Genomic DNA, 26,349 nt, shown 5'->3' on the forward strand with positions numbered 1-26,349 from the left:
GGAGCCAGGGATCTTAGGTGGACAGCCTGGGGTTGGACAGGGGCATAACAGATCTGGAGGGTAACCAGGATGAAGGACTGAAGGGAAGCAGGTCTGGAGGGTAATTGAAAATTGCAATCGGTGCATCATTAACATTAATATAAAATCAAAGCTGTGTCATTTTTGTTTAATGTAGACCTTTTTTATTTGTATGTCAGCTCTTTGACCGTGCCAGAGTGGAGCACTGGAGCCCATCTTTTAACTTGACTCAGACTCAGCCTTGATGACTCAGACTCGGACTCGAGACTTAGTGACTCGACTACAACACTGCCTGATTGACCGCTATGTACATGCAAATTTCATCCACCGTCATTCCACCTATTCTTATAGAACTAGGGTTACAATAATATAACCTTCATTACATAGAATGCTGAAAATGTTTTTGTTAATGGTATGGGGAAAAGAGTAACAAAGTTCATTATCCATCGGTTTGGATAAATGACATGCTAATGGGAATTAATTGTGGCTCTGAAGGTTATATTTTGCCTATGATGCTGTAATTATGTTTAAATTATGACTCTTAATTTCTGCCTCTGTAAAATGTGAAGGTGTCTTCTAAGCTTGAACCTGACAATGCTATCACTCTTCCAAAAAGTCTCATTTTACTGGACATTGCCATGTGGGTATGAATCATGATTATTCCTAGTGAAGTAAAATGTTAATATTGAGCTGAAAAACATCATCATCCAGCCAACTAGATAAGTGATGTACCGCAACACAAATTCTAGCCAAGTTAACTGATGCAGCTACTGTGTTGAACACTGTGTGCTCAAGTGTGACTTAAAGAGAAACTAGAGAGTAAATAATACAGAATAAATATAAAATTATGAGAAAAAAAAGTTTATTGAATGAATACATTGTAAGAAGACAATTCAACAGCTAGATCATATTTTATGATCTCTGTTGAAAGGCGCCCAAAGGATGTCTCTTATTCAGCAGCATCAGACTAGAAAGAAAACAAGAAAAAAAATCAGCATGTATTCTTTTGATAAAAAGTAAATAATAAATGGTATAAAATATATTTAGCTTATAATAAACTTCAATAACCCCGTTGAACTAAGGTGCCCACAGAATAATTTTTGTAAAATATCACATGGTTACCTTTCCATGATCACGGCTCTTGGCTCTCAGCTTGTTGACCTGGGACTCAGCGATGTCAGCGCGCTCCTGAGCTTCCTCCAGCTCATGCTGGACCTTCCTGAATCTAGACAAGTGAGTGTTGGCCTGCTCCTCCTGTTAAGGGTTGGGAGTTGAAGTATGTTGTATTTTTTAATATGACATCATATTAGTATGGTTTCTTTCTGTAGTTATTGATTTGTGCTACATTCCTATATGAAAAATTACAAAACATTTGACTCACAGCCTCCTCAGCCTGTCTCTTGTAAGCCTTCACTTTGAGCTGCAGCTTATCAACCAGATCCTGAAGTCTATGCACATTCTTCTTGTCCTCCTCAGTCTATACAAAAAAAGGAGTGTTATTGATGGAGTATAGAATATAGATAAAATCAGGATAGTTTTTAGTTAAATCAGAAATTACCTGGTAAGTCAGCTCCTTCACTCTCCTCTCATATTTGCGGACTCCCTTAACAGCATCAGCTCCACGTCTCTGCTCGGCATCAACTTCGGTTTCCAGTTCACGGACCTGTAATGTGATGTTATACAGTTTGTCAAAACCTTGTTATGGGATTTTAGTAGTGAGAGAGATTTAATTTATAACATCCTAAAGTGAATATATTATAAGCATACCCTTGACTCCAGTTTCTGGAGCTGCTTCTTGCCACCCTTCATGGCGAGGTTCTCAGCCTCATCCAGACGGTGCTGCAGGTCCTTGACTGTGACCTCCAGGTTCTTCTTCATCCTTTCCAGGTGAGCACTGGTGTCCTGCTCCTTCTTCAGCTCCTCAGCCATCATGGCAGCCTGAAATGATGGGCATCAAGGATGAACATGTATTTGGTGAAGTGAAATTGAATTTTATAAAAAAGAAGACTCATAAACATAAACTCACATCAGTGATAGCCTTTTTGGCTTTCTCCTCAGCATTTCTTGCTTCCTGAACAGTGTCGTCCACTTCACTCTGAACCTGCACAAGGTCAGACTCCAGCTTCTTCTTGGTGTTCAGAAGACTGGTGTTCTGGATATTAAAAAAGTCACATTTAATTTGATATTTGTTATGTATAACAAAGCTGGTATGTATACTTATTCTGTATAAAGACATTTTCTTGTGAATTACTGAACATAAACCTGAGAGTGAAGCAGTCCGACACGCTCACTAGCATCAACCAACTCCTGTTCAGCCACTTTGCGTCCTCTCTCTGTCTGCTCCAGAGCGGCTCTCAGCTCCTCGATCTCAGCCACCATCAGGCCATTTCTGCGATCCACCATGGCAGCCTGTTCCTTCATGTCTTCCTGTCCTCTGACAGCATCATCAAGGTGCAGTTGGGCATCCTGACAACACGTGGAGAAAAAAGAGTTAACTTTCTTAACTCTTCAACATTTGTTTATTCGGTGATTAGACAAAGCTCACCTTGAGCTGTCCCTGGACATTCCTCAGTTGTTTCTGGGACTCAGCAGCCTGCCTGTTGGCATGGCTCAGCTGAATCTCCATCTCATTCAGGTCTCCCTCCATCTTCTTCTTGACTCTCAGGGCATCATTCCTGCTCCTGACCTCAGCATCGAGAGTGCTCTGCATGGAGTCAATCACCCTCTGGCTGTTCCTCTTGATCTGCTCCATCTCCTCGTCCTTTTCTGCAAGCTTCCTGTCAACCTCACCTTTGATCTGGTTAAGCTCAAGCTGAACACGGAGAATCTTGGCTTCCTCATGCTCCAGTGTGCCCTAAAGGAAAAAGTTGAACATGTACCTAAAGGTTACCAGTCTTTCTCATGATAATTAAAGAAAAAATCAAGTGAATGCGTGCCATTACATAAATGCTTTTATATTTTTATCACATAAGTGGTCTAATATTGTAATTTAGATTTTTACCTCTGCTTCCTCCAGTGCTGACTGAATTTCAGTCTTCTCAGTCTCCACAGTCTTCTTGGCTTTCTCCAGCTCATGGATGCTCTTTCCGGTCTCACCAATCTGTTCAGTCAGGTCTGAGATCTCCTCTGTAGAACACCAAAAGGCAAAATCCAGTTTAGAGAAACTTAGACTATGCTGTATACATTATAACTAGAAAATTAGGTTTTAACACCACAAAACCTTATGACCTACACCTATAGAGGTCAAGAAAGAACCCTTACAATCACTATAAAAGTTATATTAAATCTGATGGGATTGACATACGCTGCAGGTTCTTGTTCTCTCTCTTCATGGTCTCCAGCTGATCCAGAGCCTCCTCATAAGAGTTCTTCATCTTGAACAGTTCCGTGCTGAGAGAGCGAGCCTCCTTCTGGGCTCCTTCCAGCTCTGCCTGGCCCTCCTCATATTTCTGTTTCCATTCTGCAAGGACCTAGAATGATAGAGATGAATAACAATGATTAATTACTAAGAAATATTTGTGTTTCACTCGTATCAGTGTGGTTTTGATTTCCTGTTACCTTATCAAAGTTCCTCTGCTTCTTGTCAAGGTTGGCAGCCAGACCATTAGCTCTCTCTACATCAATCATGAGGTCTTCCACCTCACCCTGTAGCCTCTGCTTGGTCTTCTCCAAAGAGGCACACTTTGAGTTCACAGCCTCAATGGACTCCTCAGCATCCTGCAGACGCTGGGCAAGCTTTTTCCTGTTGTGAAAAAGTATTTGTTTACACTTCATTGCATAGTGATAGCAACATATGGGAAATGTTATCTGGAAAAGCAAGCAATTGAATTGAAAACTAATTTAAACTCTGAAAAGGTAGTGACTTACTTGGCCTCCTCCAGCTCCTCAGTGCGCTGGATAGCGTCAGTCTCATATTTGGTTCTCCACTGAGCCACTTCGCTGTTAGCCTTGGACATTCCACGCTGCAGCTCAGCTTTAGCCTCTTGCTCCTCCTCAAACTGCTCTCTGAGCAGGTCACAGTCATGGCGTGCTGACTGAACAGCATGGGCCAGGGCATTCTTGGCCTGATGAACATGGCAAGAGGCATTTTAATTGATCTATTAAGTATACAAATATTATCTAAATCTTGTTTAGATACATAATTTGTTATGGTGGAACATGTTGATTGAGTCATTTAGTTTTGGATAATTTACTTTTACATCTGTCAGATTTGCTATTTAGTGTAGTATGTGAGACTTAGAATACAGTAATTGGTGAGGAAGGAGAAACAGGTGTGTTAGTGGGAGGTACTTAAGTCATAAAAGACAAGACTGAGATGTAGCAGCAACGCTGCAGGAAGAGGAATAGGTCAAATTCCCACAAATCTCCTTATCAATTAAATGGTAATATGGTAATAACATTCCTAAACAGGCAACCCAACATTCACAGCAACTTTGCACAGTGATTGGCCAGGTATGGTGGTAGAAAATTAAGTGATGTTTGAATTTCTCTCTCAAGCTCCTTTTTGCCTTCTAACATGGTCGGATGACATGTTGCACAAACTTTTTTTTTTTTAATGCATAACAGCCAGCAGACCTGATGGGTTAGTAGTAGGTTCTAGGTGAAGGTGGAGAAACAGGTGACTGACTACATTTGAAAAGGAGGACTCAACTCATCCCTTGTTAAAAGCTAATAATAAACTTGTTATACCTTCACTTCCTCTTCAATGTGTCTCTTCAACTCCTCAATCTGCTGAGTGTAAGCCTGCTTGCCCCTGGTCAGCTGGGAAACAAGAGCGTCTTTCTCCTCAAGCTGGCGGGAAGACTCACCTGAATGATAAAAAGTAAATGTGTTATTCATCAAAATAATCATTACTGGTTTTATTACTACTTTTTATCACAAGTGACTCACCATTCTCTGTCTGCAGTCTTGCCCTCTGTGCACTTAGGTCATTCAGCTGGCGCACATTCTCATCATTTTTGGACTTAAGCTCACTCAGCTGGTCCTCAAGAGTTCTGCACATTTTTTCCAAGTTTCCCTAACAAAAACAAAACATGATGTATTTAAAAACATTTACATGAACAAAGCAAATGTTGAGCATTTATCTAAGTTGAAAGCTACTGCCATATTTATCCATTATAGGTCATATTTCTAAGCATAATGAAAAGCAAATATTTCAGTTACAAACAAAACACTCACTTTGGATTTAGCAACAGCCTCCATGTTGCTGGAGAGGTCATCAATCTCCATCTTGTACTCGCTCTTCTCCTTCTCAAGCTTCTGTTTGACACGCTGGAGGTTGTCGATCTGCTCTCCCAGCTCTGCAACACTGTCGGCCTGCTTCTTGCGGAGAGCTGCTGCGGTAGCTTCATGCTGCAGGGTTGACTCTTCAAGGTCACGGCGCAGCTTCTGGAACTCAGCCTCACGCTTCTTGTTCATCTCAATCTGAGCGGCTGTTGCTCCACCAGCTTCCTCAAGCCTCTCACTGATCTCCTCAAGTTCCCTGGAGAGGTCAGCCCTCTGCTTCTCCACCTTAGCCCGAGCAGCCCGCTCAGCCTCGATTTCTTCTTCCAGCTCCTCAATACGAGCCTAAGTTTGATGATAGTAATATCAAGAAGGCTTGTCAACTGGAACATACTGTAACAAGATGTTTTTCAGTCACTGAGTATAATATTCATGTCAAATACTAACCTGAAGTTCCTTGATCTTCTTCTGAAGCTGAGCACCAAGAGACTGTTCATCCTCAATCTTGCTGAGCAGCTGGCTGGTCTCAAACTCCTTCCTGGAAGAGGAAAAAAAACAGTTATTGCTGTTATAGTTTTAGTTTTGACTCAGGATCATTGTGTTACATTATGGCAACAGTTCAATGTAAGGGTTAAAGATGAAAAAGAAAACTTGCTTCTTGATTTTCTCCTCAGATTGCTGCTTGTCATTCTCCAGATCCATTATGGATTCCTGGGCCAGTTTCAGATCTCCCTCAAGCTTCCTCTTGGCTCTCTCAAGGTCCATACGGAGCTTCTTCTCTTGCTCCAGTGATCCCTCAAGCTTTTGAGATGATATTATAATGTTGACATAAATAATGTTTTGAATTTTTATCATGGAATGTCAATTCTAACACACAAGCTAACAATACAAACATGTTATGAAAAGTAATGTTTTCTCACATCGTCCACTTGCTGTTCCAGCTTTGTCTTGGACTTGGTCAGAGTGTTGACTTTGTCCTCCTCTGCCTGGAGATCATCCAGTGTTTGCTGGTGAGCCTCTTGGAGGGCTTTCTTCTCCTTGGTTAACTTGGCAATAGACTCATCTTGAGATGCCATCTCCTCTGTCAGGTTTTTCACCTAAAAGTGTCAGGCAAGGTGCATAATTTCCATCACTTTATATATAAGTTTTAAAGCTAACCTTATATACAGTTTTTTTTTTTATATAAATGTAGGTTTAAAATTATTCCAACCTTGTTTTCAGTTGCATGTTTCTCCTTCTCCACTTTAGCCAAGGTGAGCTCCAAGTCATCAATATCTTTCTTCAGCTCAGAGCATTCGTCCTCCAGCTTCCTCTTCTTGCCAGTCAGCTCAGCATTGATTTCCTCTTCATCTTCCAGTCTCTCAGTTGTCTCTTTGAGTTTGGCCTCGAGTTGGATCTTGCTCTTAATCAGACCTTCACACCTTTCCTCAGCATCTGAGAGGTTCTCAACTTCCTACAGTATATTTTGAACATAGAGTAAGTTAATAAGTTAGCTATTCTCTGAATGTACATAAATATTTTCAGGCTTAATGAAAAAAAAAAAATATTTTTAATATATTCATTAACATTCATCAATCTACATGTTTGGACAGACACATAGAAGATGAGATGACCAGAAGAGTATGTGGCGTCTTTAAATTTCAAATAGATGAAAATGTTAGCGACAGAATTCAATTAGTGTAGTATGGATGTGACAGAGTCACACTTGCTTTTGTATCCTACTTACAGAAGCCACTTGCAGTTGCAGGTCATTCTTTTCCTGCAGCAGGGAAACCATCTTCTCCTCCAGCTCCTTCTTCTTGGCCAGGGCAGCAGCCAGATCTGTTGTCATCTTCTCATAGTTCTCCTTCATCTTCATCAGCTCCTTCTCAGTCTCAGCACTCTTCAGAAGAGGCTTGATCTTGAAGTACAGATTCATCCATGGCCAGTTTTTGACATTCATGAATGAACGGACATTGTACTGAATAGTGAAGATAGCATCTCTGGAAAATGAATATGAATAAAGTGTCATTTTTACTGCAACGTGACTTCACAAAAACAGCTGTAATCTACTTCATTGGACAGAACAGCTCAGTTTACTGTATGACAATCATACCTCCTCTCCATCATCTTAACAAACTCTGTCCTCATGAGGAATCCTCTGCAGAGAGCCTGAGTCATGGTCACCAGACTAGCCAGTTTCTCATCTCTCATCTCCTCCAGTGTACCCAGCAGACCAGCTTTGAAGAACACCTGTGTGGTTGTTTGAAGGAACTCAGTCATCAGCACAAACTGATACAAAAGGACATATGTACATGGCATATGTATTGAAATTGTTCATAGAAATTAACCTTAGTGTGCCCAAACTTATACTGAGTGTGATCCACATCAATGGAGCCTAGCAGCTTCTCTGCAGCTTTCTTGTTGTCAATGAACTGTCCCTCAGGGATGACGCTGGCATTCAATACTTTGTATCTACAAGAGAAAATTATGTTGTTACATACAATTTTTTAACTCAGCTGAAATTTAACTTGACTTGCTCATATTAAAAATTGCATCACCTCTGCTTGAAGTCACCGTAGAGGATTCTGCTGGGGAAGCCCTTTCTGCAGATTCTGATGCCTTCCAGCACACCGTTACACCTCAGCTGATGGATGACCAAGAAGTTCTCCATAAGACCTGAAAGTTGCAAATTCATATTGTTTCAAATATTTCTTTTAATCACTGTGTCACATTTAGTGTGAAAAGCTCAGCTATGTGCTTCTAACCTGGGGTCTTTGATTCATTAGGAATCAGGCAACGGACAAAATGAGGGTGAGTGCTCCTCAAGTTGGTCATCAGCTTGCCCAAGTTCTCCTGTGGATCAACAACACAAGATAAATGGTCAACAATATTTCAAGATGAGGTTTTTAATTGGTATCCAAAAATATGAAACAATTCATACCCTGAAAAGAGCAGACACAGTCTGGAAGGAACCACCCTTCTTCTTTCCAGCCTTTTTGCCACTAGCAGCGGCCTCTGTTTTCACAAACATTAAATTTAATTAATGGCACTAAATAAATAACTTTGTAGAATTTCTCCTAAGTTTTCTTCTCTGTGGAAATGGTATTTTTTAATCAAGTCAAATGCATGTATATATTACCACAGAGTAATTATCAGCTTTATACTATGCCTGAACCAAGTGTAACAGACACACAGTTTCTAATTTCTTACCTTCACCTCCACCGTGTTTTGCATACAGGAAGGCCAGAAGTTTGTTTGAGGCCTTCTGGTAGAGCTGGACAACTGAGTCATTCAGGGGGTCCTTGTTCTTGTCCAACCAGCCAGTGATATTGTAGTCCACTGTACCAGCGTAGTGAACCAGGGAGAAGTGAGCCTCAGGCCTGCCCTTTACAGGTTTTGGCTTCTCAAAGGCCTTGGTCTTGCCAAGATGCTGATCATGCAGCTTGTTCTTGAAAGTTGTGTCAGAGGCCTTGGGGAACATGCACTCCTCTTCAAGGATGGAGAAGATGCCCATTGGCTGAGGAAAAAAAAAAAATCACATAATGGAAGAAAACATTTGCACATGAATCAAGAAGCCACTTCGACCTTATTGACTACTTACCTTCTCAATAAGCTCAATGCAGGCAGCCAAGTCCATACCGAAGTCAATGAACTCCCAGACAATGCCCTCTTTCTTGTACTCCTCTTGCTCCAGGACAAACATGTGGTGGTTGAAGAACTGTTGCAGTTTCTCATTGGTGAAGTTGATGCAGAGTTGCTCCAAGCTGTTGAACTGCAATTATAGTAATATAATCAGTCATAGAAAAACATTGTTGATGTGATACAACTCAAATGTTCTTCAAATCACTGACATCAAAGATCTCAAATCCAGCGATATCCAACACTCCAATGAAGAACTGTCTTGGCTGCTTTGTGTCCAGCATCTCATTGATACGGATGACCATCCACAAGAACATTTTCTCATAGATAGACTTGCACAGTGCACTGACAGCATTGTGGACCTAGAAAAAAAGATTTTAGAATGAGATTTTGTCAGAATCATATTTTCGTGTCAAAATGCAAATATTGCCGTTTTATATATTTTTTTCAAACATTAAATTTTCTTTATCTTACCTGTGGCACAGTCTGACCTTTGGTCACCATCTCGTTTCCGACCTTGACTCTGGGGTAACACAGAGCTTTCAGCATATCAGCTGAGTTCAGGCCCAGGAGGTAGGCGATTTTATCAGCCACTGATAGAAAAACAAACCTTTAGTTATCTGTGAACTGAAACATGTTTAGAAAAATATGTTACATACTAACCCATGGTAGATTTCTTAAAAGATATCTATCATAATTACCCTCAGTGCCTTCAGGTTCAGCCTGCTCCTCACGCTGCTTCTGCTTGAAATGCATGTTACCATGATGCATCACAGCACCAGTCAGCTTGTAGATGCCCATCTTCTCCTCAGCATTGAAGCCCAAGATGTCAATAGCAGTCTACATTGTACATGAAGCATAGTTATTGGTATTTGAACCATTTTCCTCAGTTGTCTTGAGCATGCAAGATCTATTTAAATAAAATGCTTTTCTTACATCTGTTGCAATGAACTCCTCCACATCATCAATGCTTTTGACAGTGATTTCACCCTGACTGACCATTGGGTAGTCATAGGGGTTGGTGGTGATCAGAAGAGCCTCTAGAGGAGCAGAGTAAAAACACATATTATTGTTTAGTGTTGTCTCTGGTATTGTTTCAGTTTCAATTTCAATTTTGCAAAGTAACATACCCAGGAGCTCAGGCTTGTGGCCAGTCATCAGCTGATAGAAGATGTGGTAGCTCCTCTCAGCAGACAACTGGAAGGTTACACGGGACTTCTCCAGCAGATCTAAGAAAAACAAATTTAACCAGACACTGTGAGATTACTCTATTAAATTTTAATACTATTACTTTATTAAAGCCCAGATTATAGCCCAGATGAGTCTTGAGTCATACCATGGTTGAAACTTACATGTTTCAATATCAGCTGAAGCCAGCTTTCCAGAAGAGCCAAAATGGATTCTGATGAATTTACCCTAGAGAACCAGATCATTGATAACATCAATTTTTGTAAATTAGCAACAAAATACCTTGACATGTTCCCTGGATTACTTACAAAACGAGAGGAGTTGTCATTCCTCACAGTCTTGGCATTACCATAGGACTCCAGCAGAGGGTTGGCTGCCACAATTTGGTCCTCAAGGGAGCCCTGCAAGAGAGGATTTGAGTTACATAAACATTCAAATTAACTCTCCTCTTAAACTTAAGTTTTATCTTAAACAACCAATTTACCTGCATCTTGCCAGGTGTTGGCTCAGACTTCTTGGCTCCAATAGCTGCAATTGTTGCAAAGTACTGGATGACACGCTTGGTGTTGACAGTCTTTCCTGCACCGGATTCTCCACTGGGGTATAAGAGACACATGTCAAGATTCTGCTTTATTATCATTACATGATTTAGCATTATGGTTCTGTTATACTTACGTAATCAGGATAGACTGGTTCTCACGATCTGAAATACAAACATAGAAATTTCTCATGAATTCCGTTTTTGTAATTCCTTCAATTCCTTCCTTATGTTTAAGTTCAATTCTACACAATTTAACATTGCTAACTTTGACCTTACCTGTGTGCATGAACTGATAGGCATTATCAGAGATGGAGAAGATGTGAGGTGGTGCCTCAATCCTCTTCTTGCCTCTGTATCCTCCCACAACTACAGCATCATACACTGGAAGCCACTTGTAGGGATTCACCACAACGCAAAACAGCCCAGAGTAGGTCTGTAATAGCACAAATAGAAAATAAACATAGTGTTAACATTTAGATATGCAGATATAAATGCACATCGTATTAGTAAAGTGGAAACTCACGTAGATCATCCAGGATGCAAAACGCTCTTTGAGGTTATACAACACACAGGGCTCGTTGAGGTGGGTCATCATGGCCATGTCCTCAATTTTATCAAACTTTGGAGGGTTCCTGGGAAAGATTTCATCTTCTTTCACAGTGAGTGTCTGAAGAGATATAGTGAAAATACAGTAAAAATGTGTCAGTGTGAATTTAAAACCACTAAATGTTTTACTAAGTTATAGTTTTAAATAAATGTTAATGGAAAGAATGGCATCCTCCTTCAATGGAAATAGATTGGAAAATGTTGTTAAAGAAGTAAAATAATGAATTGCCTACCTTACCACAGTCTGTGTCAACTGTGGCTTTGCCACCCTCTCTCTTCACAAGTTTACCCTTGAGGTACATCTCCTCCTTATCAGTCACAAAGAAGGCGGTTTTGGCATCAAAAGGAGCGGTTTGTGCTTCAATCCTCTCCTTCTCTGGCTTCCGGAGGTAGATGGCCGCCGGGCCATAGCACTCCATCTCCGCGTCTGTGCTCATGGTGGCACTTTAGTGGAGACTGAAAAGATAGTGTTAAAATATCAGCATGATGTCGTAATGGTGTTGTATCCATCTGATGTTGGAGATTTTGACATCTTTTACCTCAGCTGGTTCCAAAAAATGATGAGTGGTAGAGTATCTGGTGGAGTCAAGATGCTATAGAAAAGATGATTAAACGTGAGTACAATAACTTTTTTCAGTTTGGTTTTCTCATTTTAAATCTTCCTGGCAAAAAGTCAGTTTTAGAGCAGTCAAGCATGAAGGTGGTAAAACTTATTCAGATTTAACTAATAAGTGCTAGCTGTATTCAGTTGAATCATGAAAGTTCAATTCTCTCCCATCCCCTCAACTGCCCCCCACAATCAGAGAAATAGTACTGCTCTTAATGATCACTTAGTATACAGTATGTGTTGAGACAGGATGTGTACTGGATGTCAACACAAATGAATTAATTGTGCGATTTCTGGAAAAGAAAACTACTTAAATGGGTTCAGAGTATTTCAAGTACATTGTTTTGGAATAATGTTGTCTGCTCAGGACTACTTTGATATGACATGAAATTTCACCTGAATATCATCTAAAACAAAGATAACTCTGACAAAGAATCATGGATAATATGCATTAGTAATTAGCAACACATTAACTTTATCCACTGATCAATAGGAATTCAAACTAAGATCACAGTCGATACACTCACCTGTGTTGGGTGCCTACCAGTTCATGCAGAAGTCCAGGGCTGCCTCTTTTATAGAGGGTGGGAGTGCTTGGTCAGCTGTAGTCTCTCACTCAGTTTGGTCATGGCCTCATCCTGTTGCTTATTTTGTGGCAGTGATGTTTATGCAGCTTGTAAGCATTTTAATTTGTAACTAGAATTTGAAAACTACATAATGCAGTATGATGTTGTACCAATTGATTTGATTTCATCACAAATGTGAATGTGACACACAATATGGGTGTTAAAATACTGAATAAAATGTAAAATTTGACCATTGTTTAGTAGGAAAATGGAAATTTATAGTAGAATGGACTACTTTGCTAAGAAATTCAATTTAAATTATACTGAAGGCAAATACCTTCCTCACAGCTAAAGTAATTCTAATTTATTTTCAACATGCTTGCTTTCATAAGAAATGTTGACTATGAACACATTCTCTTAAAAGGAAAAAAGAGAAATTGTAGAGTAGGAGAAGGACTGTTAGACATGCACACCTACTTAAGTAAGACTTCAGTAAACCTAATAGGACTTAAGGGTATGCTCAAGGAAGCATAAATATAAAATTATTTAGAGTGGAAGAAGGAGGTGCTCATTAATTTCTCACCTAGATTAACTCAGTGAGTTACAAACTTGCTATTATAAATGTTGTGTAAATATATATGGTTTGTGTACAGTTCCAATAAAAGCAGCTCTTGATTTAAAGGTTGTGAAAGTTGAAACATGTAGTTAATATCAAAATCTTTTTTTTAATTCATGGACAGCTTTGGGGGTTGGTTTTGGAAACTCATCCAAATTCCATTGGTATTCAGTTGCAGGACACTTGCGTATTTGAGATCTTTGAAACTTCACCCCTTAATGACATTAATATAAGACAGTTGTCAACATGCTTTAATTAATCTTTTATATTCACCTTTGATATAAACTATATACTAAGTCTTGGGAAAATTATAATATATAATGCTCAATAATGCTTGACTGTGGTAATGCTATATTTTCCGAAACTTTCATTGTGCTCATAAAAACTGTGTATTACTGTGTGCCAGTAATACCAAAAGAATATTAAAAAAAATATATCGTAATGCATAGCTGTGTTTGTGCACTATTTGATCATATAAATCTTATAAATCTAAACTTGCCAATATGACGATCAAAACAATTTATTAACTGAGGTTACATCACATTAATATTTTTAAAGGGCCATGTATGCATGGAGTTTAGTTTTGGAAGTGTACCAAAATGTTTGTTGTCTACAGTTACTGGATTCTGGCACATCTTGTACTCCTGTAATAAAATTAAAGATGAAGTACCATCAATAAAAGCTCAATCACCTTTTATGTATCTCCCTAAATGGACATGAAATCAGTTGCCAACTCATTTCAGGTATTGCCCAAAATAAGTTTCACATGCCAAATGAACATCAGCCAATTGCTACATTTGATACTAAAGAAGCTATTAAAGAAGCATGATACAAGTGTCCTGGCAGATCTTGAAGGCTTGTGCACATTATGGCATGTTTGATTTGAATTTGGCTCACCAAAGAAAATATAATATATGATATATAAGAATATCGAAACATTTAGTTCATATCAAAAAATATATAAACACTTAGTTCATATCATGAAGTGGGTTAACAGTTGTAAATTCTTTCTTAATTGATTTTGACTCATTTCAAGGTGGCTCTTGGGACACATACTGATTTATTTCAGCTAATGGTAGGAGAATTTAAAATGACTAACATATGAGTATTTTCCATCACTTGTCATAGCTTCTTTGCTGCTGATACTGATTGCATAAGCCCAGATCATTGCTTCAGAATGTATATTTCCGTACATCTCCGAATGGATGTATGTATGTGATGCTTTATGTGCATGTAGAGATATTACACCTGCTTACCAGTGCAACTACCCTTAGTCTATATCACCTCACACAGGCTGCTGTGAAGAATGAACCGTTATTAGATAATGAGATTTACTTGCAGAAATATGTGATCATTACAGTGGCCCGGTAGTTGTACCTTTTGTTCTAATGACGTATGGGATTTGGGATTCTGCTATGAAAAAGAAATCCACTTTGGTGTGTTGGTGGTGTTTATTTCTTTTGTTGTTTATGTGACATGAACATGTTTAGCCTGTCACCATATATTCCCTTTACGACAATACTCAGGCAGCACAAAAGTGATGTGAGATCCAGGCAATTCTCACTAAAAGGTCCTCAGGGCGAACAGATGAAGGGTTGCCAAATGGCTGAATAGAGATGACTCATTGTGCTCCAGTATTCCAAGTCAAGCTTTGATGTCTTCCAGAGAATTTAGCGTAAAGACTTGGAATAACTTGGCAACCCACATCTATTTGTCGCCCGTGACATCCAAATTATAACATTGCATGGATGCAGAGAAGGCCTGAGTCTAAGAGGAATTTGATTTGATAATTTTATTAATATGAGAAATAAAAAAAAATGTTTGTTCTTTGTTCAAATTACAAAATATTTTCTCAGAATCCTTTATCATAATCATAATCTTAAGATGTTTGGAACTAGAAAATATATGAATAATGTAAATTGTATGCAATAATCTACAAACAATGGGAGAAAATGAATCGATAAATTAATCTCTGCCTGTGTGTCTGACCTCTACTGATCTGATAGCTCCATATCATTTCAGCTATACTGGAGGATGAGGGAGGAGGCTCAGGCAAGGTTTATATCAGCTCTTGTGTGGGCATTTCTTTGTCAACCTATACATTCACATTACAAAACAACAGCAGCCTTAACAGCCTAACTACCCTTCCCAGCTCCTTAGACAACCATCCCGTATATACTTTCACAGGTAATTGACACAGGTTACAATGTGTCTCAAAGACTGCAGCAATACCAGTGTCTGCTTCACCCTTTCATTTTTACTTGGCTGTCTTAACTTCACACTTCACACATTAGCTTCACACCTTGATGCTTTCTCAAACCAAAATGTAGGATTACAGGGACCTAAATTTTCAAAAGCAATACTGATTTACAAAAACTAGATTAATTCTACACCTAAATGTATAAAAACCTCTGAAGGAATTATTCTTGCACTATAATAAAAGTTTCAAGTTTACACTTCTATGTTCAGTACACCCCAAACAATAGTGCAAAATCAGTCAACTCCACTATTAGGCCAAATACACTGTGTATATTCACAATTTAGACAAAATATTTATTATCGACGTGAACCACAGCTGCCTGATCATGGAGCTGAATGGTCATAACAGTGTGTCTATGGACTGCAGCAATACCAGTGTCTGCTTCTCTTTCATTTTTACTTGGCTGTCTTAGCTTCACACCATCCTTTATTGACACTTTCTCAAACCAAAATGTAGAATTACAGGGAGCTAAGCTTTCAAAAGTAATACCGATTTAACAAAAGGTAGATTCATGTTAAATTGAGCTCTATAAAAACCTCTCATGGAATTATTCTTGCACTATAATACACGTCTCAAGTTTACATTTCTATGATCAGTACGCCTCAAACAATAGTGTAAAATCGACCAACTCCACAAAATCCTGTCATGTCTTTCTCCATCTTGGTAGTTGTCCACCAGATTTTGAGAGAGAGATTCTAGTACTTCTGGTGTTTCAATTTTGTGTTGCTTCATTTCACTTTACATCAGTTCAGACTAAGGCTTTTAAGTTTTCTTTGTGAAATTTTAAATGTTGCAACACACTGAGCATTCAGACAGGCAGTGGATTTGAGTGGTTTGAGAAGTCTCTGGATATTTTTTATACTTTTATACTTGAAATGAATGGTATTCAATCCATAAATTCAAACTGACCACAGCCACTGTGCCTTTTGAGGGAACAAAACAAATTTGTGCAAAGCAATAATCGCCTTTGAAGTTCTTCCCTACATGTTACATGGTGTTCTGTCTCTGTGTTATGGGTGTATAAATAGGTAGAGGTCTGTCTGCAATGAGGTGATGAGTAAAGTTTTAGCTCAGTGGTCAGCGCAGTCCTTCGTAAGGTAGTTTATTCATGAACACTCATTGTAACACTTTAATTTTCTAAAATTAAAAGCGTAATAACAACAAAGACAGGAATTTTAAGCCTCTTTCCACTTTTATTCTAATACAAACAGAATTCATAGATACAGATACAAATACAAGTACTGGGCTCTCTGGACATCCCTAACCCACAACTACTGTATGTTGTACATACACACTAATGCTTGTTGTGAAGGCTTGGGGGCTGCACACTACCAAAAGCAAGAGGGGAAGCTCAAAGTTGTTGCGTATGCCAGTCGAGGTCTTTGCAAAAGCGAAAGAAACTACCCCACTCACAAGCTTGAATTCTTAGTCCTAAATTGGGCTGTTTATGAGAAGTTTAATGACTTTTCACTGTACTTAACGAGACCAATCCCCTCACATATGTGTTAATATCTGCCAACCTAGATGCTGCTGGACATTGCTGGTTAGCTGCTCTTAATACCTACCAGTTCACTGTTAAGTACAGAGCAGGGCAAACCAACCATGAAGCAGATGGGTTATCCCGTCAGCCTCAAGACCCACCTCGTGAGGATGAAGCTGTAATTAAAGAGAGGAAGAAAGAGGGCTCTTGGATGCAAGAGACGACATGGGTCATTAAGTATTCTACCACTACCCAGAACAACCTGTTGTTGCAGAGTCAGATCCTACTGGCCAAGAATAGCCAGAGCCATTGAGGAAAAGTGCAAAAAATGTGAACACTGTTACAAGAGAAAGGCTGTGCCCCAAAAGAGACACATTATCAAGAGTCTGCTTCATTATCATAAAGTTTATAAAGATTTAGCATGACACTATATGCCATACTCACATAATCAGTCCATACTGGTGCTCACGATCTGACATACAAACATACACAGTTCATGAATTCTGTTTTGATCATTCCTCCAATAAACTTATGTTTGAGGTCAATTCTACACAATTTAACAGTAGTTAGAGATGGAGAAGATATGGGGTGGTGAAACAATCATACACGGGAAGCCACTTGTAGGGATTCATGCCAACATAAAACAATCCAAAGTAGGTCTGCAATAGTAGAGAATAAACACTGAACATTTCTATATGTAGACCAAAATAATATTTACATTACACTGAATGAAAGTAAAAACCTACTTAGATCATCCATCATGCATCACGCTCTTTGAGGTTATACAACACAGATGGCCTGTTGAAGTGGGTCATCATGGCCATGTCCTCCATCTTATTGAACTTTGGAAGATTCCTTGAATGGATGTCCTTCTCCTTTACAGTGACAGTTTGAAGAGAAAATGTAAATAATTTTTTTTTGTTTTACCAAGATATTTCATATAAAGATTTTTCAGTTAGATGTCATGTTTCACAGTTAGGGTCTGTGAATGAAAGAGACTAATACAACGATTATGAATGAATTAAATTAACATAGTATTTCAAACAATTATTTACAAACCTTTCCCTGTCTGTCTCAACCGTGGCTTTGCCACCTTCCTTTTTGACAAGTATACCCATGACACATGCATTGGCATCAAATGGAGCAGTCAGGGCCTCAATCCTCTACTCTGGTTTTTGTTATAGGTAGACAAATGTATTTTTCTTATTGGTTTGCAAATTGATCTATTATTCCAACAATAAACATAACATACAAAACCTGAAATTAAAAAATAGTCAAAGTTAAGCAAAATAAATTGAAAATGAAACATGCAAACGTGCATTCAACAATTAACAGGGACATGCTATAGGAACAGTTGACAGCACTCATCTGTCTCAGGTGCCTGTCAGTTAGTTAATGTCCAGCTCTGAGCCTGCCTCAGGAATGCTTGACACCTTGTTTTGTGATAGAGATATGTTCAGTTTGTATAAGTTTATAAGTGTATTTTTAGGTGGAGCAGAACAGGTGGACCCAAACGTAATAAAGTAGTTTCTTAACAAATGTTAATAAACTACTTCTTTCATAATATGTTGAGGATGAGTTAAGTGAGTCCAGCCATTGAACAGATACCCATCAGTGTCTGGATAAGAACGTCTGCTAAATGCTCTGAATGTAGATACAGAGGACATGTGGAATGAACTGCCTGGTGTATAAATTGCTGCATCTTTGACGTCTAACTAGGTGTGTCAAACTCCTCAGTCACATTTCACAACTAGTGTGAAAGCAAACTTCATTTTCCTGTACAAGGACTTTCTCTTACTCAGTCCAGTTCAACAAACAGGGAAAAAGTCTGAGGGCATCTGGTGGACTGGTGGACATAGAGCCAGACTGGGACAGAACAACACTTTACAAAGTTGTATTACAATACAAATATTATTTTAGTACATAATGTAATTTAAGTAACAAACACAGTATAAAGCCATCTAAATACTTAGAGATATTGGATTCAATTGAATAGACAGTCGAATGATGTGTAGCAAAATACACCAAGTACAGTGTCAAATTAATTCAACTTAAAATATGTAAAATGTTATTACATTAAATTTATTAGATATTATTCATGTTACATTTACATCCATACTGTCCATATGCAACTTAAATCCTTCATTCTGATACAACATAACTTATAACTTATAACTCAATCTTCAAAATGAGTGTAATTGTACAACAGGTTGAAAATTACTGCCAGTAACAGATGACAATATTATTAAGTTGACATATTTTTGAATTTAAAATTAACTTAAATTAACTTGATTGTGCTTGTAAATACTGAGTAAACCAATTATGTCCACAGTGTACCCAGTAGTAAATTGCAAAAGTGCATGGCGTTGTTTGTGGGTTTTTTATTCCAATAAATTTAGAGGTTGAAATCATTTCAAGTTGACAGAGCTTTTATACGCATGATATCCACTTGTGTCCTGTTCATCTTGATATCACAGCCAGTAATTAGTTTTACATTTGGAGAAGCATTGAAATGTCACTGGTGTATAGTTGCAGCAGGACATAAATCTCAGATATCAGAAATAAAACTCCGACAGTCTTTCCATGAATGCTGAACAGGTGTTATATGTCTCCTGAGAATAGATTTCAAGAGGGATTGCCAACTCAGATAATTTAACACCAGAAATAAGTTCCACATAAACATCATTGATGTTTTGCTGTGAGGAATAAAAAAGATGCAGCTTTAAGTGAAAGGGGTTGATATTTTGACATAAGTTCAAATGATGCCTTAAAGAAAAAGTTTGGGATCATCTTCAGAATTGACTCATTTCCATGTTTTGCACAGATGTAACTTATTATTTGCCATCTTATAAGCAGATCACAAGGTATTTCCACGGTCAAAGCTAAGTTCAGCTAAGGGAGGGAGTGATAGGGAGTGATTCACATTTGGCATAGAGAGATGGATGTATTTTTAGGACACATTTAGATATGTTGTTAACACCATATCTTAAGTGTAAAGATATTTATCTTTTCAAATAATTTGTTTCTGAAATGTATTTTAAATGAATAGTATAATGTTGGTAAATGTAAGGTAAGACAATTGCCAAGGATTAATCAAGTACTATATAATATGTATTTTTATTGTAGTTGTCCAGGGGTTGGGTAGAATTTAACCTGACGTGCCAGATAGTTTGTGCACAGAACCATCTGACAAGTCGTCCATGGAAACTGTTTGGAAAAGGTCAGGTACTTTCAAAAAGTACTTGTTAGGTGATTGGATCAACCATCTGATTATCACTATCACATCCCAGCTTGCAAGGCAGATGGATTCACGGTACTAATCGATCCAAACCACCAGTGGTTTTGACAGAAGCGCATAACTTGAAGCCTGACAAGATGGATTCTCGTGTGATGCTGTGATCTTGCGAATCCAGCTGATTTGCAAGGTAAGGTAGAATTTCCATAAAAGTGCAGAGCTGACACAGACCATTAAGAAGTAGCAACAACCAAAAAAAGAAAATAACTGACTTGCTCTTCTAGTGCAGGTATTCAATAGTTAGTAGGTATGGTAGAGTGTCTTACAGGTAATCCTGTCTAATGCCACAGTGCCTAGTCAGATGTGCAGCATTAAGTGTTGCTGTAGTTGAAGTTTATGTAGTCCTGAAATATTATTTGAGCACAGATGAAGCTCACTTAAGGACTCCACATGCTTGCACTCATATTTGTGGTGAAGTACACTGAAATTTGCAGGTCAGCCAGGGTGGACCCTAAAGCCCTACCCAGTACACATATGACTGTTGTGCCTTAACCTGGCATTTGTGTTGGTTCCCGACAAGCATACAGGATAGGGTTGATCCAGCTCCCATCTTTCTCTAAAATGCTAAAAAAGGCAAATATTTCTTGATCTTTATTTATTTTCACATCTAGATTGTTTTGGTTAAATTAGTGATAAAAAGGAAAGCGGACACAATAAAGGTTTCAGTATGATCGAAACAAACTATTTTGTGCAACGTGTTGTAAGACCACATCTATATCTATATCCTATATATAGTCAAGTATTTCACACTCTGAAATAACACCCAGCTTTCAGCGGACTGAAGGCTAACTTACTGAACACACACGTAAACAGCCTGTCTGCCAGCTACCTAACTACATCTAGGCTACTTCTCTTCATTAAATCACACCATCGAATGCAGGTAATGTTAATAATTCATAATGCCAAGTACTGCAGTGATGTGACTGAATAAACCCTATAACAGTAGCTAATGCATGTAACACAACATTTGTGGAAACTTTTGACTTTAAGCCAACATGCTAATTTTCTGTTAATTATATTAGCTCCCTATACTTGCCAAAATACTCAATTGATGTGAATAAGTTTATGGTGACTGACTCTGTCAGTCTCAATCAGTTTACAAGGAAGACATGGTGTTAATTTGTCAGGAAGAAACTTCTCTTAGTACCCTCGGTATAGCCTAGTAAAATTATGATCTATTTTATTAATTAGCTTTGAAAACACCAGCCACACAGTTCTACATGTGTGAGTTCCAAAGCTGGTTACAGATAGTGAATAACATAAGATTATTGAGTAATTAAAGTGACCATTATCAACATGCTAAGCAGATGTATAGTTACTTTATCTTACAACCTGGTTATTTTAATGTGACCTATAGCAATCTGATTAACTTGTGGCAAACTGTAAGTATATCAAGTTATCAGGTTTCAAAGTTGTCAATTTCATTTACATCAGGACACATAAGTGAAACATTATTTTACATCCACAGCAAACCTCTGGGATGTAGGAGACAGCAACATCCAGCTTTGGACTGCAGCAGAGACCACATAGATCAACCTCATAAAAGGAACATCCATCAGCTTCTATTGATTTGGTTATGTTGCAAATCATCTTCAAGTTAACACAGACAAGTGTAGACCATGATACCACCAAGACCCTTCTGGTACAACTACGTCTCGTAGAAATTACATTTATATACTTCTAATTTGGTTTGCCAGTTAAGTTTTCAAGGAATTGTGATTTGTTTATAAAATATATAAACAGTCAGAAATAGATAAAAGAGGAAATCTTGTTCATGCTGTTAAATCTGGACAAAAAAACTTCAAAGCAAGTTCATTAAATTCATAAAAAACAAAGATGGTGATGCTGTTTTCTGTGAAAAATTAAAAGCAAAGTAATTAGGGATTTATGTACAATTGCATATAAGAAATAGAAACTGACACCCCATCTGTGAACACTTTTTTTGGGGGGGCTATCCCTTCATACAGCCGCTCAACTTTTAACTGACCTATTGGTGAGATAAGAAAGGATGAGGTTGTACAGGCCATCAAACAGTTAAATGTTGGGAAAACCCCGGTCCTGATGGCCTGCCCACTGAGTTTTATCAATTGTATATTGATGAAGTCATACACCTGCTTACTTCCATGTATAATGAAGGTCTGCACAGTGGCTTTAAAGGGGGACTCTTTTTATGACGGTGTTCTTTGCTTATTGTATAAAAAAGGTTATGAATCTTATATAGATAATTATATTTGACATCTTACCATCATAAATACTGACAATAAAATATTTGCTAAGATAATTATGAATAGACTTAATGATATATTAGAGAAAATTATAGATAAAGAACAAACGTGCAATTAAAGGACAGGTAATGTGGGACAACCTTAGTATTTTATGAGAAATCTTACACAAACCTGAAGCAATAAAAAGGTTTTTATATTATTGGTATTGATAAAAAAAAAAAAAGCATTTGACTACATTTCCTGAGATTATCTCTGGGCTGTGATGAAAGCATATGGCTTTTCTGGTGGCTTTATTCACTTGGTGAATGTCTGTACTTTAAATGAAGTGATCATGTATATGTCAATGGGTTTTTAACTGAGGCTTTTGAAGTGGAGAGAGGTGTGAAGCAGGGCTGTCCATTGAGCACAGCTCTTTATCTTTTAGCCATCAGCCATCTAATTAAATATATAAACAATGACATTTTGCTAGAACATGTGTAGGCCATGCACACAAAGTCACTGCTATTGCTTACACTGACTGCATTACCATCATTATAAAAAAACAGTCAAAGATGAACATGCTTCTGGAGCAAAACTAAATTACAACAAAACAGAGGGTGTTTGGATCGGAGTGGAGAGGGACAGACAAAACATTAATATTGAAGTCAAACAAGAAATTAAAATACTCAATCTGAACATTTGTAACAGTGAATGTAGTGAAAGAAACTGGGAGAAAAAAATGTGTGAAATTGAAGAAGAGGTACAGAAATGGGAAAACAAAGATTAATTGCGATTACGACAAATTATGAAACAAGTAAACAACGAGTAAATATTGTCAAAACCTTCATCTTATCCAAGCTAGTTTTTCTAGTGAATATTTTTCCTCCATCCAACAAAATATCCCAATTAAAAAAACTGTGTGCCAACCTAATCTGGGGAACAACCAGGGAAGTCACCAAGAGAGAATTACAGCATAAAAGCAAAGAATATGGTGGTTTGGGTGCTGTAGAGCTTGGTGACAGAAATTGTTTTTATAAAAACATATCTGCTGCCATTACCAGAAATGCTCTCTGGGGAAAAAAAGGAGAGGCAGGGCAAGACATAGCCCTGATTATAAATTATTATACAGTGATTTTATTACACAATTCAAACATTTACAGCTCAGCTCAACTCAGCTGACAGCTTTGAAATTGCTTTGGTTCAAAGGAGATTCAGTATGGAATGCTCAGCTTACTGTAAGATAATAGAGGTGGAACATCATTACTGCCAAGGTTTCAGAGCTCATGTATTGTTCCTAAATTTCGCAATCGATTGCACGATTGGTATTTTTGTGTGAAATGCAAAAAACAAAACTGCATCAAGGAGTCTGTTTTCATAGAGATTTTTAGAGCGTCCTCACATGAATGTTTCAGTCTTTTGTTTTGTTTTTTACAGTAATTAGGGACCGAGCCCAAAAGGCAGAGGACTACTGTAAAACAAATGTAAAACTATTGTATTTCGTGTGTTTGTTTCTTTCTTCTTCTTTTTCTTCTTTCTTTATTATTACGCCACTTCAACCCTTAATTTGGCCCCCTAAACATGCTCAAAAACTTGGCACGCACATCAGGTCTGGTGAAAAATTTGATAAAATGTAAAAACTATCCCCCAAACTGCCAAAATGTGCTCGATAGCGCCACCTATGTATCTAATATGGCTGCCACGGCCCGTAGGAATGTCGTAGAGAAATCAAACCAAAACTCAATTATTCATCTCATCAAGACCTACAAATCATACACTGACACCCCTGACCTAAATCCAACAGGAAGTCTGCAATATGCCCATCAAAGTACGACTTTGCGCCAATTTTGGCCCCCGAACAAACACTATCTCCTCCGAGGGTGTTAATGGTATCGGCTTCAAACTTAAATAGGTGACTTATGACACTATGCTGAAAAAAACTTGTTAAAAACGTAATAACTCGAAAGGTTTAGATTTTATAAGCCCTCAAAGTTGCAGTGCCATATCACACCTTACAATGTAAAACAATGGGGAGGCAATTTATGGGCATGAACTTCATGTCAAACAGAGGCTTCTGACGCCTAAACTATAAGTCTGACCATTTTCAAACCTTTATCAATGGATTCGCCACAAAATTTCTTAGTAAAAGACATGACTTTCAATGTAAAAAGTCCCAAAGTCATGAGATTTATGAGGAGATTTCATAAGAAGAGTACTCCTTTCCAACTGCTCCTCGTTATGTCACTCCCTCAGTGCTGTGAAACATTCCGCAATACACACTCATTATCAAATCACAGGAGGAGCAAGAAAAGACTTTAAAACTCACACTCTAATATCTCAAAAACAATAAAAGATAGAAAAAACATGTAAATTCAAGATTTGTAGGTCAAAGTCTCATGACTCATTTAAAGTTCAAATGAGCAGTAAATGTTCAAAAAGGTGTGGGTTCACTCACACTCTCCATTCAAATATATGAGTATTTTTCTGTGTCCAGCTGCAGTTACTTATTGTCTCTACACACCTGACAGTACACATTTCAATCAAACTTTGACCAGGTCATGTGGGTTAAAAGTCTTTACTTTTCTAAAAATAGACTTGATGAAAATTAGGAAATTAATTTTTTACACACAAACTCATCAAGAGTTTTCAATTTACTAATTGAAATTCAAGTGAATGGGCCCAAAACTTGCATGATTTTGATGACACAGGTGTGAGCAAGACAGACATGTCTCACCCTGCAGAAAATGCTCATCCTGTCAATCAAACTTTCAAAATAAAAGCACACCACACTTGAAGAAGACAAGAAATATCCCTCATTTTTAAAAAGCAAAATGATCTGATCCTGACGGGCCAGAGTGCGAGGTCGCGACCAACGCTGCTTGCAGCTTTAATTATATAAGCTCTTCTCTGTCACTTGTGCATACATTCATAATTAAAGACTTCACCAAAATACAATTTACTGTTTTTCATTTGTTAGGTCCCCACTCGGACTACCCTGATAAGCAACTTTCAAAACCAATGTTGGATTTTGTCAGTTTGCCTATTTTATCATTAACTGGACACCAGCTCTGAGTAAGAATTTAGGGAAGACTGTCCTGTTGAATTGAATTTATTTTCAATATAATTCCATCCATAAATAATACAGTGACAAAATGTATGACTATTTTTGGTTTCTGTAATAAAACATCTAAAAGTAAAATTCTTATCAGATGGGGGTCCTTGACGTGAAAAAGTTTGAGAACCACTGATCTAGAGAATTCTTGAGATTACTTTAAATGAAAATGTATCCATGTACTATACATTGAATAGATTATAGTCAGTTGAGAACATACATTTTTAAAGTTTTTTCTTTTTTGCACTATCAAGAAATTAAACTAATCTCAGTGCAATCCCATAGCCACATCAATTATAAGTTTAATACATGGATTCAATTAGGTCAGATGAAACCTAAATGATGTTCAGTGGGAAACTGGTGTCGTATATGACAGTTAAAGATCATATTATCCCTTTACTGCTTTTTGACCTTCACGCCCTCTCATTTATAGATGTTTTGATTTTTAATCTTTCTGATGAATCAAATGAGGACCTGAAATGAGTATAATGTTGCATTTTGGGGTGGGAACTATGCCACACAAGAATAGGGTACAATAAATTTGACTATTTTAAATCATTTAAGAAAGTGGTTTATATACATATTCTATTTTTATATATATTCCTAAACTGTTTGTTGCCTTAGTCTACTTGTTAGGAAAACACCATGCTCAATTATGAAGATGTATTATGATGTAAAATATAGAAAATATAAAAACATTTTTGGTCCTCATAGAGGTAGATATTCTTATGCGTAGAATAATCTATATTTGTCATTTATGATTGCATTTTGTGAAGTGCAGTGGAATATGGCCACATTTAACCATACAAATGTATTGTTTCACAACCAAAAGCTACTACCTCTTGAGGTTCCATATATTTTTTTGATTGATACATTATTTGAAGATCCTGTAATAAGTGGTATGTATCAGGCAGCAGGGGTGGGACCCAAATGCAGATCATAGTGGCAGGACTGGAACAGTCCAGTGAGTTTATTGTCCAAAGTGAAGATACAAAAGCTTACAGGCATGGGTGTC

General features: G+C 37.8%; 1 protein-coding gene across 1 annotated transcript; it reads right to left on the minus strand.

Moving 5' to 3' along the window:
• Positions 1–936: 936 nt before the first annotated feature.
• On the minus strand, positions 937–11,790 carry LOC121883530 (myosin heavy chain, fast skeletal muscle-like). Its single transcript, XM_042391829.1, has 40 exons — positions 11,737–11,790; positions 11,431–11,653; positions 11,115–11,258; positions 10,868–11,024; positions 10,726–10,753; positions 10,535–10,646; positions 10,359–10,451; positions 10,215–10,278; positions 9,993–10,091; positions 9,799–9,902; positions 9,564–9,702; positions 9,337–9,455; positions 9,075–9,224; positions 8,825–8,995; positions 8,434–8,740; positions 8,165–8,238; positions 7,989–8,076; positions 7,782–7,899; positions 7,572–7,695; positions 7,337–7,473; positions 6,968–7,223; positions 6,452–6,694; positions 6,162–6,338; positions 5,897–6,042; positions 5,689–5,779; positions 5,197–5,586; positions 4,909–5,035; positions 4,708–4,826; positions 3,886–4,082; positions 3,577–3,760; positions 3,323–3,488; positions 3,020–3,144; positions 2,564–2,872; positions 2,281–2,484; positions 2,045–2,170; positions 1,786–1,956; positions 1,577–1,681; positions 1,400–1,495; positions 1,141–1,272; positions 937–985 (listed from the first exon to the last, which is right to left on the minus strand). Exons 2-40 carry the CDS (start codon positions 11,632–11,634, stop codon positions 968–970), a joined length of 5,814 nt encoding a protein of 1,937 aa, XP_042247763.1. The 5' UTR covers positions 11,635–11,653; positions 11,737–11,790; the 3' UTR covers positions 937–967.
• Between the last annotated feature and the right edge of the window lie 14,559 nt (positions 11,791–26,349).

Source organism: Thunnus maccoyii, chromosome 18, assembly GCF_910596095.1.
Source record: "Thunnus maccoyii chromosome 18, fThuMac1.1, whole genome shotgun sequence".
NCBI classification, from domain to species: Eukaryota; Metazoa; Chordata; class Actinopteri; order Scombriformes; family Scombridae; genus Thunnus; species Thunnus maccoyii.

What these genes read in the sequence shown, in the direction of transcription:
- LOC121883530 (XM_042391829.1), bottom strand. Translation starts at nt 11,634, where the DNA reads ATGAGCACAGACGCGGAGATGGAGTGCTATGGCCCGGCGGCCATCTAC. An exon ending in CAACACCTGGCAAGATGCAG is followed by an intron (nt 10,452 to 10,534) that starts GTAAATTGGTTG and finishes CCTCTCTTGCAG; the next exon opens with GGCTCCCTTGAGGACCAAAT. An exon ending in TACGGTGACTTCAAGCAGAG is followed by an intron (nt 7,696 to 7,781) that starts GTGATGCAATTT and finishes TTTCTCTTGTAG; the next exon opens with ATACAAAGTATTGAATGCCA.